We start from the raw sequence: 16,409 nt of genomic DNA, 5'->3' as shown, positions 1-16,409 counted from the left end.
ATTCCATGTGAAAAAATGTACTATACTTGAGCATACTAATTAAACAACAATTAAAAAAGGAGCTGCTGGTCGAAGAATTAATCGTCAATTGCTTGTAGCTTTGAAGGGAAACACTCACACAGGCTCCCTCACTTCCACTATAAATACACATTTCCTCATGCAAGGTATCTCACACATAATCCAACCAATGCAGTAGCACATTCAAAAGAATTAATCCAGCCAACACAATAACTATGAAAACTGTTCATTTCCTTGTAGCTTTTGTTCTTTTAGCTTCAGCTTCACCGCTGGCCTTTGCCTCAGACCCTGGCCCTCTTCAGGATTTCTGTGTAGCAATCAACAACACCGGGAATGGCGGTGTGTATGATCTTAATTTCTGTAACAATTAATCATAAATGTTTCTGCTATTTGACGCATTATTTTGACTAGTTTTTTTTTTTTTTTTTTTTTTTTTTTTTTTTTTTTTTCTAGTGTTTGTGAATGGGAAGTTCTGCAAGGACCCAAGGCTTGTAACTGCAGATGACTTCGTCTTTCAAGGGCTTAACATTCCAAGACCCATAAACAATCTAGTTGGTACAACACTCACCCTTGTAAATGTTGAGCAATTCCCAGGGCTCAACACTCTCAGCGTAGCCTTAGTTCGAATTGATTTTGCACCAAATGGTGGCCAAAACCCACCACACCTTCACCCTCGAGCATCAGAAATCTTTCAAGTCCACGAGGGCACTTTTTTTGTTGGATTTGTCACATCGAACCCAAATAATACACTCTTCTCAAAAGTCCTAAACCAGGGAGACATATTTGTCTTCCCACAAGGAATAATTCACTTCCAAGTGAACTTAGGCAAAACTAATGCAGTCGGCTTTGCTTTTTTTGAAAGCCAGAACCCTGGTATCATTAGAGTAGCCGATGCAGTCTTCGGATCAAATCCACCCATTAATCCTTTCATTCTGGCCAGGGCATTCCAACTGGATCCAAATGTGGTGAAAAATATTCAAGTAAAGTTCGGGAATAACAATTAAGTCTGCAGTAAGATATAAGTAATAAGAAGTCATAAAGTAGTTGATTGTGATCTGTATTAATAAGATGTTCCTTGTCATGGTTTGCTTGATAATAAAGGGCTACTACCTACTGAGATTGCAGTTCTGTTGATAGTCACTGTGATATGAAGTTGATGTTTACCAATAAAGTTTGCTTATCTCTCATAACAAAAAAAAAAAAAAAAAAAAAAAAAAAAGCGCTCATAAAGTAGTTGATAGTGATACGAAGTTCGAAAACAAAAAGGTCAACAATAGATACTGTAATAGTACACCAAACCCTCCCAACCTCTGACTGCATTATCTCTCATAACACGGCTAATGCTACAATAATCATGGATAAAGACTCACATAAATCTTTTCCAATCTAATTGATTCTCAGGATAAATTTCATCTAAAAACAATACAGTCTGAGTGTAATACCCCGTACTTTTTGTATAGAATTTTATTAAATTTTATTTTATGATTCTGGGGGGGTAAAGTGTAAGAATTTGAAAGTTTTGGGGGAGTATAATTGCCAAAACAAGTGGGGGCTAAAATGAACATTTTCAGATATTTTGATTAACAGTGACCATTCAAAGAAAAGAAAAAGGGAGAAGAAGAAGGAAAACAGAGGAAAAAGAGAGGAAAAATAGAGAAGAAAAAGGAGAGAGAAAAGAGAGAAGAGGAAGAAGAAAAGAAAGAAGGGAGAGAAAGATGAAACTGAGAATAGAGCGCGAGATGAGAGAAGAGGGTGGAGGAGGTGGCTGGAAAAGTGGCCGTCGGCAAGCAAAACTCTAGTGATCGGAGAGTGGAGGAGGATCAAACATATGGGAGGTGACTAAAGCTTAAAATTTAACTCTTTGATGAGTTTTAGTTCATTAGTTTTGTGTTTATTATAATTGAGTGTAATGACATGAGCTTACACTAAAATGGAAAGATTGAGTTCAATAATGTTATGTGGATAGAACACATATGTGTTTTCTACACAAAATTTGGTTAAAGATCTGATTTTGATATAAGGGTTCATTGTACAAAAATCTGACCATCTGGAATTTCGAAAATTGTTTGTATGTTTTGAGTTTTTGTTGAAGGTGAATTTCAGATATGTTGTTGTAGACTTCTTAAAGGGTGTTTATAAATTTATTTCACTCAAATACTCAAAGAATTGAATTTTATATGGATTTTTGAAATTGCCTTATGAATTCTGAAATTTTCGTTTTCTGCAGAACAAGTATTTTTGGAAAATGATTTGATGTATCTATTCTTATCCAAATTAAGTGATTTTAAATTCTGGTGAATCCTATATGTGTCTAGTTTAATTCTGGAGAGTTTTGTGAAGTTTTGATCAAAGGCTAAATTGTTACAAATTTTGCAAGTCAGTAACCTCAATCTGGAAATAGTTAGTATATTTGAATGAGTTGAAAGAAAATTGTGTTTTAGTAGTTATTGATTCTAGAATGACTTGAGAAAATTATGGGAACAACTTATGTGTCTCTAGAGTGCCCAATTAAAATTATGGCTTGAATTGATGAAAGAAAGTTTTATGAAAGATCTGAGAGTGACCGATGTTCAGTTATGAGACAGTTTTGGTAAAGAAGAAGTTATGTTAATCTTTTGGTGTGTGAAGTGTCCAATGATTTTAATATTGAGGTGTTACCTTAGGGGGACTTATGTATGGAGGATTTTTTTGGATTTTGTATATAGGGAGGCAAGCAAGGGCATTGTTAGAGGATTTCAATCATTTTTTTGGCGGAAGGGTCGAGCTCCAAAATGTGAGTGGAAAAATATAAACCCTTAATGTTCATTTTAAAAAAATTATCTTTAAATGCTTATTTATACTTGTTTATTGTTTTAAATTGCCTAATATGTTGATTTCTTTACATAAATGAGCTTTATTGCAATGTTATTGTTGAAAATTGTTGATTGACATGAGATAAATGGAATTTTGATGCTTTTGGACAATAGTTTTAAAAGAAATGAAAACGGGTTGAAATTGTTACATTTGAAAATATTTGAGAACTTACATTTATATTTTCAAGTTACATAAGGTGTCATGAAATTTATTATATGCTTATTAGAAAAATGTTTTGAGAATAAGTATGAGATGTTAGTGGTTTTCAAACCGCCCTACGTAGTACCCATCCCCCTCATGATATTAATTTGATTCTTCGCATGCGTATGATTTGATATTGCCAGCCCAAGTAGGTCGAAGGCCTGAGCGAAGCAGATATCGCTACACATGATTTGATATTGTAGGCCCAAGTAGGTCAAAGGCCCAAGTGAGGTAGATATCGCTACACAGGATTTGATATTGCTAACCCAAGTGGGTCGAAGGCCCCAGTGCGGCAAATATCACTACACATGATTTGATTTGCTAGCCCAAGTGGGTCGAAGGCCCGAGCGAGATAGATATTGAACGAAATAGAGAAGCAACAGGAACAAAAATAATAATAGTAAAACAAAACAAACAGTAAACAAAGAAATTATACGCGCAATTTACCCTGGTTCACCCAATGTGGGCTACGTCCAGCTGAGTCAATATTATTGAAATATGCCTCACCTCTCTCGTTTACAATGAATGAATTGCTCTCACCTACATAACAAGAGAAAAGAATGTTTATATACTAGGTTTAAGAGATTAAACCTAGTTTTACAAGAATTGCTATTCCTAAGCCCAACCCAAAAAGGAATTAATAACTTAAAATGAATCCTACAGCGGTTATACATGGAAAAGCCCAAAACCGCCTACGGGCTCAGGGGCGCTGCCCCCGCGACCCCCACCCGCTCACCGGGGAGTGGGGCACCCGCCCGCTGACTGGTCAGCGGGACCCCCGAGTGTGTCTCCGTTACCCATTAATACTGAAGTAGTCGACAACTCCAACAGATATCGCTAGGCATGATATGATTGTGTCGGCTCGAGTGATGCTTGGTGTCACTGGGTCGAAGGCTTGAGCAGTGACCAATTCTGCCTAGCATGATGGATTTAGTATGGTTCACCCGTGCGATGTTAGATCTTGCTGGATTGGACAGATTTAGCCCTGGGTACTAGTTGGGTGAAAGTTTTCACAAGCCATATATATATATATATATATCATTTATTTGAAATGGAAATTTATAAATGCAAATGTTCTCTGTATATGAAATATTTTTAGAAATGATATTTTTAGATAAACATGAGTATTGATTTGTTTTCCATAACAGTTTTTAGAAAGAAGTTTTGAAATGAGAGATTTCAACATTTGTTATGATCGATGGCTTATATTCTAAAATGAGTTTATGGAAATGAAATTTTATAAGCATGCTTGTTTTATTGTATATTGAAATGTTATATAGCATACTAACTCATTCCCCACTCACTGAGCATTTCTATTAACTCATTCCCCACTCACTGAGCATTTCTAGCTCACCCCTCGTTTTCAAATGTCCTTCTTTCCCCCACCAAGTTAAGGAGGAGATCGTGCAGAATAGTGAATCTCACTCAAGGTTGGGCCACACGACTTCATTTTATCATATGTTCCATAATTGTATTTCATTTTTCGTTGCAAAGTTTATGTTTCCTCATCATGTATTTATTTCAGGTTCTGGATTGTTAAATATATGGAAAAAAAAATCTGTAACCATACATTTCATTTTGTAAAAATTTTAGTTGTATTTGTTTATTTGCAAATAATGTTATATTTGTAAAAATTTCATAGCAGAAGCAGGAATATTTAATGGAGTAGAGGATGCCATTGGAGAGAAAATTAGATGGACACTAAGAAAATTAATAAGGGCTAAACAAGCTAGAAAATTAATAGCAAATGGGTGAACCCTGCTTCAAATGGCATCTCTCTCGCTGTTTATATAGAAAAACACAAAGAGGTATGACAGAATAAGAAATTCAGCAAAAACTTCATTAGAGTGATTGAGTCAAAGCCGGTTCATTGAGTCTTCAGTCTACATGTAAGTGGGGCGAAATTTCACGGCCTCATCTTGTGTCACTTCATCTTGGAATTTTCGTAGTCATACTAGTCAGTAGTATGATATTCCTTGGACTCACTAAATATGTTAGATAAGTTGCATCAACATTATCGAATTATATGATTAAATTATAAGAAAAAGCATTTTTTAATAGTCAGTTGCTTACTTTCATTATGATCTCTTTTATTATATACAGAAAATTATTGTTTGCATCGCCAAACTTTGAACAGTCTGAGAGAGAAATTAAATCTTGTTAGTCAAACTTTTTTGCTGTTCCCGTCTCTTACTTCAGTTTATATTTATAAAGAACAAATTTGATCTATTTTCCGCAAAAATTTAGGTAAAGAGATTCAAGTTGGAAATATTTTTAAAAAATATTAATTTAAAACTATGAATACTACCATCATATTTGAGTGTTAACTACTTTTGAGTAGTCGAGTAGTTCGATAAGGACTCTTTGGTGTATTACTCAAGAGGTCCAGAGTTCGTGTCTCTCCTTTGTTTTTAATAGGGATAGCTACTGAAGCTCTTATTTGGCCGATAGTTCTAAAATCCTAAGGGATTAGTTAAGGTATATGTAAGTTGGCCCGAACACTCTTGATTATCACCCGATCAATAGCTTTAAAGTCTCGAAATATTAGTTGAGATGCAAAAAATGAGTGTTAAAAGTTACTATGTAACTAGCAGTGGCAGCCTCGAACAATCAGAGAAGACTAGTTGCTAGTCAAGTCTCCTCTTTTAAGCTCTTAAGTTAAGACGAAATAACATTCAATAGTATTAGACCATCAACTAGTCCAAATTTTGGAGACCTTGACAAACATCTCAATCTGATCTTTAGTCAAAAAATTCTCATACCCAACTGCCTGGCGCGGGTCTTCCATAATTTGGCTCTACTCCAAGTCTTTGCGGTCAGTTATGAGACTGGATATTTATATCTTCAAATATCCTTCCTTGTAACCATTTTTGTTTTTACTTAATAACATATATATATTTGGCTTAATTTCCTTGCTCTTCAATTCGCTAGGATTGGTATTCTTTTTACTCATTCAAAGATACAATCAATTTTAATTATAACATATGGTATATCGTTATTGTTTTGACCTTTATTATTAGTAGTCCATCTTATACTCCTGTCACTTGGATACTAATATTGTGATAATAAAGTGGCGGAATTATCGTCAGGAAATTCCCATAAGTTATTTCTTTTTCAATTTATAGAAAGGAATATTTACCTTCGTTTTCATTTTCCTTTTGGTCAGCTTGACCAAGTTTTGCATAGCATACAAGTCCAAAGATTTATAGCTCTTTCGGTTTTCAGAGAATAGTTTGTATATATTCCTTTCTATAAATACGGCACTATTTCTTCAATATGCCACTGAGTGACAAAGTATTTCTTACAATAGCAAGGAACAAATTATTGCAATAGTATGAATATTGAATAAAATAACTATGAAAAAACCAAGAAAAGTAAATAACCTTTGACTGAAGGGAGAGACGGCATCCAATTGTTCCAAGTACTTTTCTACACATTCAGCCAACCGGCTTTGACTCCACTTAATTGTTTTGCTGAATTTTGTTTCTCTATGATGTCATTAGTACTCTAACCATTTCCCTATATAAACAGCGAGAGAGATGCCATTTTGAAACAGGCTTCACCATTTGGTAATAGCTTATTTAGCCCTTGTTCATTTTCTTAGTGTCTATCTAATTCCCTCTCCAATGGCATCCGCTACTCCATTGAATATTCCTGCCTCTGCCGCTGCCTTATTTCAAGATCTTCCAAAAGAGAAATGGTGGGGAATCATTGAGTACGTCCAGTTTGAAGGTTTCTGGTACTCAGCTCCCCGCCTTCAAGCTTCTCTTACTGCCAGGTCGAACTTTGAGGCACTTGACGATGATGTTATTCTCGCCTCTTGTCCCAAGACTGGCACCACTTGGCTCAAGGCTCTTATACCATCCATCATGAATCGTACTGGAGAATTTAAAGACGATGATAGCGATGACCCTCTGCTCAAAAACCATCCAAATGCCTTCATGCCTTCTTTGGAAATGAAAATTTTCAGAGACACCCCAAATCCTGATCTTTCGGATATGGTCTCTCCAAGACTATTCCGAACTCACGTTCCGTACACAATGCTCTCAGAATCTGCACAGAAGTCTGACTGCAAGATTGTGTATATCACCAGAGATCCCAAGGACGCATTCGTGTCGTTTTGGCACTTCATGAACACAAACGTGCCACCATCACTCGGTAAACTCCCTATAGATGCAGCCTTTGAGAGCTTCTGCAAAGGGGTTTATCCATTTGGGCCATTGCAAGATCACGCTTTAGGCTATTTTCAGGAAAGTCAAATGAGACCTGAGAAAATACTTTTCTTGAAGTATGAAGAGCTGAAGGAAGACCCAAAAGGGCAATTGAAAAAGTTGGCTTCATTCCTCGGAAAGCCTTTTGTTAATGAAGAAGAAGTTGATAAAATTCTATGGAGGTGTAGCTTGGAAAGGCTCAAGAGTTTAGAGGTGAACCAAAATGGGGTCGACCCTTGGGATGGTTTGGCTTACAAAACATATTTCAGGCTCGGCAATGTTGGGGACTGGAAGAACAGCTTAACCCCTGAAATGAAAGACCGACTTGACGAAATTACACTCAAGAAACTTGAAGGATCTGATCTTGTATTTGGAAGTTCATAAACCTGGAAAGCGATCTTCTTGCTCTTTCAGGAATATGGCTGCAGTGGCCATTTTTGCTCTGCTTATACTCTATTTCCATTAAATTTCTGTTTGAATAGCTACCAGTCTCTGTTGTTCGCATGTCAATTAAACTTGTTCAAGCTCTTTGTGCTGAGGTTAATCATAAGTAAGACGGAAATTGAGTTAAGAATTAGATTGGCTTTGTAATGTGATATATGTGAATGAAGAATATGACATGATTTTGAAAATATTTTACAGTGTGTTGGGAAGTTTTATTTATTTTTCAAAGTCAATGTTCTCAAAGCTAATTATTAAGCCAGTGTGTTGGGAAGTTTTATTTATTTTTCAAAGTCAATGCTCTCAAAGTAATTATTAAGCCTTTCGAAATTCCGAGGGCTGCTGCTCTAATTGGCTTTCAGGAAATCAAGAAAATGGTTTAATATAAAATAGCTAAATGTGACCGTAATCGATAATGAAATGATGTGTTGCAGTGGAATATGATGTTATAGAAATCATTACTTTACTTGATTAGAAACAGTTCAGATCTTAACAGAATGAAACTACAAACAGAAAGAGCTTCTGTCATTACCAAAACGTTTCCTAAGGGCATTAAACATGAACCTAACATTAAGAAGAAGCCAATAAGGAAAAACCCACTCAGAAAGACAGAAACCAAAGACTACAAAAGACACATGATTCAATACATCATATTTTCAAAGAAAAACCATTCTTTACAATAAAGCATAAGGGTCAAAAAGATATATCATTTTTGGCTCTCTGCTGCTAAAGTTTAATCATATTTAAAGAGGAAATTGAGTTGATTACAAGCAGAATGAATAATATCTGAATTAATGTGACTGGATTACATTATTTATCATATTAATATTATAGATCGGGTATTTTTTTACTTTTCCTTGGTGATTAGCTTTGTGTATAGACTGACACTTATCCTTTTGGTGATTAACTTTGTGTATAGACTGACGCTTATCATGTTAGCTTCTTGTACCTATTTAACTTGTATTCTTTGTGATCATTACTTAAACATATTATATACAAGCTGCAGAATTTTCATGGTATCAGATTAACTTTTCTATCATGAATAATACTTTTTCTGCTAATTGTAATGCATGTAACTCAAGAACAAGAAAGCCGTGATGTGGAATATACAGTACTGTTGAAGTTTGTTCTTTTTCAAAGTCAATGTTATTGACTAATCAAGCCATGATTTGGAATTTTTGAAGCTGACAGCTCACCTATTCAATAAGTCTACGGTCTACAGAAGCTTGGGCAGATGATTATCCCAGTCCAAGATTCTGGGCTCCTCTGCCTTTCTTATCTGTTTTTTCTCTCTCTCCTCTTCCTCCTTTCTTCTCCATCTCCTCCTTATTTCTCATTCTCCTTCTCCATCTTCCTCCGATTGCACTTGGGCAGTAGCTGAATCTTGCCACCACTGCCCAGATCTGATGTTTGGCCACCACGGCCCAGATCTGGTGTTTGGCTCAATTTTTTTATTTCTGCAGTTTATTATTAATTTTTCTTAAGAAATTGGATTAGGTGAATTTGGAGATTGAAGGCTTGTAATTAATTATGTTTTATAATGTATTTTTGATTGACAGTAAGAAAAAAAGAGAACAGAAGAAAAAACTAAAATTTCAGGAAGAGGAAGACAAGGGATTGGTGGTTGGCCGCATCTTGGCCTCGGGTGGCTTGGGGGCTGGTGAAACCATGGCCACATGTTGTGTGGCTGGTAGTGTCGCGGGAAGTTGGTAGTGTCGTAGGAGGCTAGGGATTGGTAGTTGGCAGTGCCTTATGAATACCGGCAGCGCGGTTGGGAGTAGTAGTGGAAAAGGATAGACGTCGGTGGTGCGGTTGAGAATGGGAATTCATTTAACAAAATAATAATGAAATTTCAAAACCAAAAATATTTTAAATCAATTTGACAAAACCACCAGTTGAGCATATTCACTTAAAAAGATCATAATGAAATTCTTATGCAAAATACCTGTATACATTGGTTCTCCTACAAATATTTATTCTACTTCCTATTAATTAATTGTAGTTTGTTATGTCAATTGCAAATTTGCAATAAAAGTAAAAATGACTATACCAAAAGAAGTAAAAGCTGAAGCACAAATTAGCTTCCAGTGACAACTATAGAGAGCTAAATTTATTCAGTAATTCAATGAGAAACAACTAATAGGAAATTAACTTATATGAATTAGCTAACTTCACACAAAGTAAATCACTCGCATCAATCTTGAGCCTAAATAGCGTACACGAGAAGTTATGTTAATATACAAGCAAAGATGAGAAATTAACTTACATGAATTAGCTAACTTTATATAAAATATATCACTCGCATTAATCTTGAACCCAAATAGCATACACGAAAATATAGACTATCCTAGAAGTTATGTTAATATGCAAGCAAAGATGAGAAATACATTAGAAACTTCGTGGTTTACAGCCCAGAATTATCTCAGGATTTGAAATCCATCGTTTTCGTTGAATAAATATGAACTACTCACCTTTTTTGGTATAACTCCCTTCTTTAATTATTTATCTCTAAGGTCTATTGCCACACATGCTAGATAGCTTGCTACTCTTTCATGTTTTATCTTCGTGCACTTGTAGCCCATGTGAGATATGAAAATTCAATGATCAATTCCACGTGAAAAAATTAAAAATGTACTATACTTAAGCATACTAATTAAACAACAATTAAAAAAGGAGCTGCTTGTCGAAGAATTAATCATCAATTGCTTGTAGCTTTGAAGGGAAACACTCACACAAGTTCCCTCACTTCCACTATAAATACACATTTCCTCATGCAAGGTATCTCACACAAAACCCAGTAGCACATTCAAAAGAATTAAACTAGCCTACACAATAACTATGAAAACTATTCATTTCCTTGTAGCTTTTGTTCTCTTAGCTTCGGCTTCACCACTGGCCTTTGCCTCAGACCCTGGCCCTCTTCAGGACTTCTGTGTAGCAATCAACAACACCGGAAATGGCGGTGTGTATGATCTTAATTTCTGTAACAATTAATCATATACGTTTCTGCTACTTAAAACACATTATTTTGACTAGTTTTTTTTTTTTTTTTTTTTTTCATGTATGTGTTGTGAATGGGAAGTTCTGCAAGGACCCAAGGCTTGTAATTGCAGATGACTTCGTCTTTCAAGGGCTTAACATTCCAAGACCCATAAACGATCCTGTTGGTAAACGTCACCCTATAAATGTTGAGCAATTCCCAGGACTCAACACTCTTAGCGTAGCCTTAGCTCGAATTGATTTTGCACCAAATGGTGTGAAAAACCACCCACACCTTCACCCTCGAGCATCAGAACTCTTTCTAGTGTGGAGGGCACTCTTTTAGCTGGAATTGTCACATCGTTCCCAGACTATAAACTCTTCACAAAAGTCCTCAACAAGGGAGACATATTGTCTTCCCAAGGATTAATTCACTTCCAAGTGAACTTAGGCAAAACAATGCAGTCGCCTTTGCTTTTTTGAAAGCCAGAACCCTGGTGTCATTAGATAGCCGATGCAATCTTCGGATCGAATCCACCCATAACTTTCATTCGGCCAGGGCATTCCAGCTGGATCAAATGTGGTGAAAAATCTTCAAGCAAGTTTGGGAATAACAATTAAGTCCGCAGTAAGTATAAGTAATAAGAAGTCATAAAGTAGTTGATTGTGATATGTATTAATAAGATGTTCCTTATCATGGTTTGCTTGATAATAAAGGGCTGCTACCTGCTGAGATTGCAGTTTTGTTGATAGTCACTGTGATATGAACTATGAGTTGATGTTTACTAATAAAGTTTGCTTATCTCTCATAACAAAAAAAAAAAAAAAAAAAAAAAAAAAAAAAGACACTGTAATAGTACACCAAATCCTCCTAACCATGGTTATTAGTATCCTACGATACCCGATACGTATCATACGATACGATTCGATTCGATACAGGTCGCCAACGATACGTATCAGAGAGTGTATCATAAGCCTTTCGATACGTTGATATGTATCTTACGATACGATACGTATCCAATCGTATCCTAAAAAATATCGATATGACTTTATTAACTTGGGCCAAAGGCCCAAAAAAATTTCAAGTCAAAACCGAGTCACCCAACCCGATTCACTAAAACCTGCCCAAATTTACCCTTTTTGCATGGAGAAAGTGAAGAGGAACATGTGTTGCCCATTTTGCATGATAATAATAATACAAGTGAAGATATAGATATTGACATTGATCTTGAAAATGATATGAAAAGTTGAGAGAAAATGATATAGATTCTTAATTTTGTGATTAATTTTGATTATGTCATACCATAATTTAAAGTTAATAATATGACAAAATTCTTTAATTAATCTTGGGATGATATTAATTTTTAGAAAATTTTGATTATTTTATTAATTTTTTTTTTAAAATACGTATCCTACGATACGATACGATACGATACGCGATACACGATTTAAAAAATTAGGTTTTCGATACACGATACGTTACGCGATTTGACAACCATGCTCCTAACCAATGTTTTAAAAACCGACTGGGACAAAACCTGGCAAGAGGACCGGCTCCCGGGTCTACCGGTTGAACCAGTTGGTTCAACCGGTGAACAGTAATTTGATGATATCAGCATGATGACATCATCAAGTTACTGTTCACAAAATACATTCCTTTCCCAAATTTTACTCCAAAGTCTAAATCACAAACTCCAAAATAAAAAATCCATAACAAAACATCATCAAACATCATTATATCAATAATACAAATTAAAATAACAAAATAAATGAAGAAAAATAACATAATAGTTGTTTCAACTCCTAACCTTTGACTGCATTATCTCTCATAACAGGGCTAATGCTACAATAATCATGGATAAAGACTCACATAAATCTTTTCCAATCTAATTGATTCTCAGGATGAATTTCATCGAAAAACAATACTTTTTTGTACGGAATTTTATTAAATTTTATTTTATGACTCTGGGGGGTAAAGTGTAAGAATTTGAAAGTTTAGGGGGAGCATATAGCCGAAACAAGTGGGGACTAAAAGAATATTTTCAGATATTTCTTTGAACAGTGACCATTCAAAGAAAAGAAAAACGGAGAAGAAGGAAAACAGAGGGAAAATAGAGAGGAAAAAGGAAGAAGAAAAGAAAGAAGGGAGAGAAAGATGAATCCTGAAATAGAGAGAGAGAGGAGAGAAGAGGGCGGCGGAGGTGGCTGGAAAAGTGGCCGCCGGCGAGCAAAACACCGGTGATCGGAGAGTGGAGGAAGATCAAGCATATGGGAGGTGAGTAAAGCTTAAAATTTCCCTCTTTGATGAGTTTTAGTTTATTAGATTTGTGTTGATTAGGGTACTGGAATGAGAGTATAAAGAGACCTGAGAAGATTCTCTTCTTAAAGTATGAAGAGATGAAGAAAGACACAAGAGGACAGGTCAAGAAATTAGCTTCATTCCCTGGAAAGCCTTTTGTTAATGAAGAAGAGGTAGATAAGATATTATGGAGGTGCAGCTTGGAAAGGCTGAAGAATTTGGAAGTCAACAAATCGGGGATAGACCCTTGGGATGGATTAGCTTACAAGACATATTTCAGACTTGGCAATGTTGGGGACTGGAAGAACGAATAAAACTATGTGCACTAACCAATGAGTACTAATCCAAGTACTAACATTGGAAATTTGAAATTTTCTCCAAATTTTTTTTTCAAATTTCCAATGTTTGTACTTGAATTAGTACACATTGATTAGTGCACATAACATTACTCCTGGAAGAACTGCTTAACACCTGAAATGAAAGACCGACTTGATGACGTTACTCGAGAGAAGTTCCAAGGATCTGGTCTGGATTTATAAAGTTCAATATGTGAAAGTAATCTTCTGGCTCTTGCTTTTTGCCAAATAAAGCGGTAAGTTTTCTGTTGTAGGTTTTCGTTGGAATGATATTAGCACTGTTCTCTTTTCAGTCGATTTAAATTTATAATTGGAAGTTGCTTCCCGATGTCATAATACATGCAAATAAAGAATAAGAAACACATGAACCATGAGCTGTGATCATCTAACTGGTAATTACATTCCCAATAGACGAACTTTACCTCTAATGTCAGTGATTCAAATTTTACTAGAAACAACTTGTGATCAGAGACATTTACCGGAGCCTCGATTGAGAATTAGTCTAGTAACTTGGGTCTGAGGTCATCTCGAGGCTTTAACCGAATAACAAAGAATAAGAAACCCATGATTTTGAAACCACCTCCTATTAAAGATGTATTCTATTTCAAGTCAGTGTACTTAAAACTTAAAACAACTAAAAAGGCCGTTTGATTTCTGAAGGTTACTGCACACTACAAATAACTTTTTCAACAAGCCTTTCGAACATCACTCATTTTGTTTAGTTTCCCTTGATTGTTGTACATACTGGATAATACAGGACCAATCCAGTGGGATTTAAAAATAGTTTTTCATAACCTGTTGAAATTAAACAAACAAGTGAAATTTACTGTACATATAAACAAAACAGAATCTAAGTACAAATAGAAATAGCTTCCCTCATAACATAAAGCTTTACACTATCGTTAATCCAAACCTCAAAAAGAGAAGTAATCAAATTAAGGAGATATCGATGGCGAATGCCTGCTTCCTCAATGGTGTCTTATGCTCAAACTGCTTCAGTGTCTGTATTTCCATATGCACAAGAAAGTGGTAAAAGGTGTATAGGAAAAGGAATTCCAGAAACATTTTGCCCTGCTTAATGGACAAAGATACTGCTCTATAAGAGCTCCTTATCATAAAATGCAAGAAGTTGCTTCACATGATTATGCCAAGCAGCAACGTTTTGCCCGTCAACTGTAACCCAATCAACAACTGTAGATGCCGGTTGCTCCCACCACTCATCAAGCTGCAGTATAATATCATAATTTAAAGATTTATACAGAAACTAGAATAACAAAAAAAGAAAAAAAGCAATGGAAATAATCAATATGTGTGACACTGTCAAAATGAGAATTCTAGCACTGCTGCTTGTTTTTACTCAAATGGTTTGAGAATTACACATTCCGTAATGATATTAAATTACTCCAGATGTGGTTGTTACTCACCAAACCCCTGACATATTTGCAATCATCCAAGCATTTTTGAGCATTCAAAACTGCAGTCTTAAGTTCAGGCAACCATTTCTCCATGACAATTTTCTCTTGCTCATCAGCCAAGTTGAAACAATAATTAGTTGTCCTGCAAGATGTATTAAACATGAATTATGGAAATTATGAACTCCAGAAATTCTTGAAATTAACTATTTTTTTTGTTGTTGGTGTGGGGGGGGGGGGGGGTGGGGGGTGTTGGGGGTTGTTTGATATAGATCTGATACATCAACCATGGTTCCTTTTTAATAGTGTGTGCATGAAAATTCATGACACAGAGGGTTTAGGGATTACAATTATGTCCACAAATAGCATAAAACAATACATCAGTAGAATATAAGACCAAAACAAAGAACAGAAGGAATTAGAATGTGAACCTAGTGCCAACACCCAAACCAAAAAGCACATTGGTCGAAGTCTGCATTGTACTAAGTTATCGACACTAACATAAATAAATAAATAATTCTGCAAAATCCTTGCATAAACAAATGACCTAAAAACCAGGATAAACAAAATGGGTAATCTCCAGAATTACCTTTCATATTCTTGTTGAGCTCTGTAGGCATGATTTAACAAGGAATGACCACTTTCAACAAGATCCTGCCGTATATGGACCAAGTTGATTGCCTTTGCCAAGTCCTCCAACACACTAGCCTCAGAACCACGAAGTTTCAAACAGAATTCTAGAGACTCTAACACTGATGCTAAGCCAGCATCTGAACCCTCCAAACCTGTAATTACAAAGTCAATCAATTGACATAAAACATAAGAAAAGAAACAAAAAATGCACACACCCATCAAGGAGGTTTCTACTCCATCAAAATCTTCCTAAGCAAACAATGAAACAAGCTCCTAAAAACCTCTTTACCATTTATTTTTCTATTCAGATGATGACAATTCCGCATCTAATATTAGTTCAATACCTCCAAGCTATAGTCAATCAGAATAATATAAAAAAGGGGAAAAAAAAAAAAAAAAACATTTAATAGGAAGTCACTTTCTGCATAGGGAGATATCTACCTGGAAAAAAGCAAAGATAATCAATGGTTAACAGGCTATCTAAAATACTACACCACTGAAGGTTATCATTATTGGTCAAATTAGTGTTAAATGTATATTCTAAAAGCAAATTTCAATTCATCATCCATAATCCTAAACCCTAAACCACCTGATGTAAACCTATTCAAATGACAATAACTTTCTTCCATTAACTCTTAAGGTTTGATTCGTTTGACACATGAATGTTTTGATGCAGAACACATAATGTTCTGATACTCAGCTATCACAACAACACCCAGCCAGGACTCTGAGGACATTCTGCTAGTCAGCAATGTAGTTTCATACTCACCAGCAGGATATTGAAGGGAGGCAGAAACACGGCATATGGATGGAATTGCTGATGGATCCCGAGCACCTGCTCTTGCAGTCAATAGAGCAGCATTCTTTTCTGCAGCAGCAACAGCTTCAGGTCCTGCAGATCCATTAGCACCCATAGCTTCGAGAAGTGCCTATATAAAATTAAAAAGAAAATATAAGTGCAACTGAGGGATGCATACATAATCTTCAGAAATTTGATATTAAAAAC

General features: G+C 35.6%; 4 protein-coding genes and 1 pseudogene across 4 annotated transcripts in view; 4 read left to right on the top strand and 1 right to left on the bottom strand.

Annotated features, from left to right (window-relative positions):
* The first annotated feature begins 233 nt into the window (after nucleotides 1–233).
* Nucleotides 234–1,088, top strand: LOC116140974 (germin-like protein subfamily 1 member 11). The gene is made up of 2 exons (XM_031426542.1): nucleotides 234–357; nucleotides 472–1,088. Exons 1-2 carry the CDS (start codon nucleotides 234–236, stop codon nucleotides 1,020–1,022), a joined length of 675 nt encoding a protein of 224 aa, XP_031282402.1. The 3' UTR covers nucleotides 1,023–1,088.
* Nucleotides 1,089–6,610: 5,522 nt separating this feature from the next.
* Nucleotides 6,611–7,917, top strand: LOC116140959 (cytosolic sulfotransferase 7-like). Its single transcript, XM_031426526.1, has one exon. It carries the CDS (start codon nucleotides 6,699–6,701, stop codon nucleotides 7,665–7,667), a length of 969 nt encoding a protein of 322 aa, XP_031282386.1. The 5' UTR covers nucleotides 6,611–6,698; the 3' UTR covers nucleotides 7,668–7,917.
* Nucleotides 7,918–10,527: 2,610 nt separating this feature from the next.
* LOC116140954 lies at nucleotides 10,528–11,186 on the top strand (annotated as a pseudogene).
* Nucleotides 11,187–12,882: 1,696 nt separating this feature from the next.
* Nucleotides 12,883–13,316, top strand: LOC116140953 (cytosolic sulfotransferase 3-like). Its single transcript, XM_031426521.1, has 2 exons — nucleotides 12,883–12,978; nucleotides 13,042–13,316. The coding sequence occupies exons 1-2, from the start codon at nucleotides 12,972–12,974 to the stop codon at nucleotides 13,314–13,316; spliced, it is 282 nt and encodes a 93-aa protein (XP_031282381.1). The 5' UTR covers nucleotides 12,883–12,971.
* A 754-nt stretch (nucleotides 13,317–14,070) lies between these two features.
* The window catches only part of LOC116140956 (AUGMIN subunit 5), a 30,897-nt gene continuing 28,558 nt past the window's right edge, over nucleotides 14,071–16,409 (bottom strand). The window contains exons 7-10 of the mRNA XM_031426523.1: nucleotides 16,173–16,332; nucleotides 15,360–15,555; nucleotides 14,783–14,915; nucleotides 14,071–14,583 (exon numbers count right to left, since the gene is read on the bottom strand). Coding sequence (XP_031282383.1) covers nucleotides 14,455–14,583; nucleotides 14,783–14,915; nucleotides 15,360–15,555; nucleotides 16,173–16,332 — 618 coding nt within the window. The 3' untranslated portion in view covers nucleotides 14,071–14,454. The remainder of the gene's footprint in view (nucleotides 14,584–14,782; nucleotides 14,916–15,359; nucleotides 15,556–16,172; nucleotides 16,333–16,409) is intronic.

Source organism: Pistacia vera, unplaced genomic scaffold (assembly GCF_008641045.1).
Source record: "Pistacia vera cultivar Batoury unplaced genomic scaffold, PisVer_v2 Contig389, whole genome shotgun sequence".
Lineage (NCBI taxonomy): Eukaryota > Viridiplantae > Streptophyta > Magnoliopsida > Sapindales > Anacardiaceae > Pistacia > Pistacia vera.
The sequence above is the reverse complement of the archived record's forward strand: the minus strand, read 5'-3'. Positions and strand labels throughout refer to the sequence as shown.

Bases quoted from the DNA above. Each gene is read 5' to 3' on its own strand.
- LOC116140959 (XM_031426526.1), top strand. From the start codon at position 6,699: ATGGCATCCGCTACTCCATTGAATATTCCTGCCTCTGCCGCTGCCTTA.
- LOC116140974 (XM_031426542.1), top strand. From the start codon at position 234: ATGAAAACTGTTCATTTCCTTGTAGCTTTTGTTCTTTTAGCTTCAGCT. The intron at 358-471 runs GTGTGTATGATC...TTTTTTTTCTAG, and splicing joins CAACAACACCGGGAATGGCG to TGTTTGTGAATGGGAAGTTC.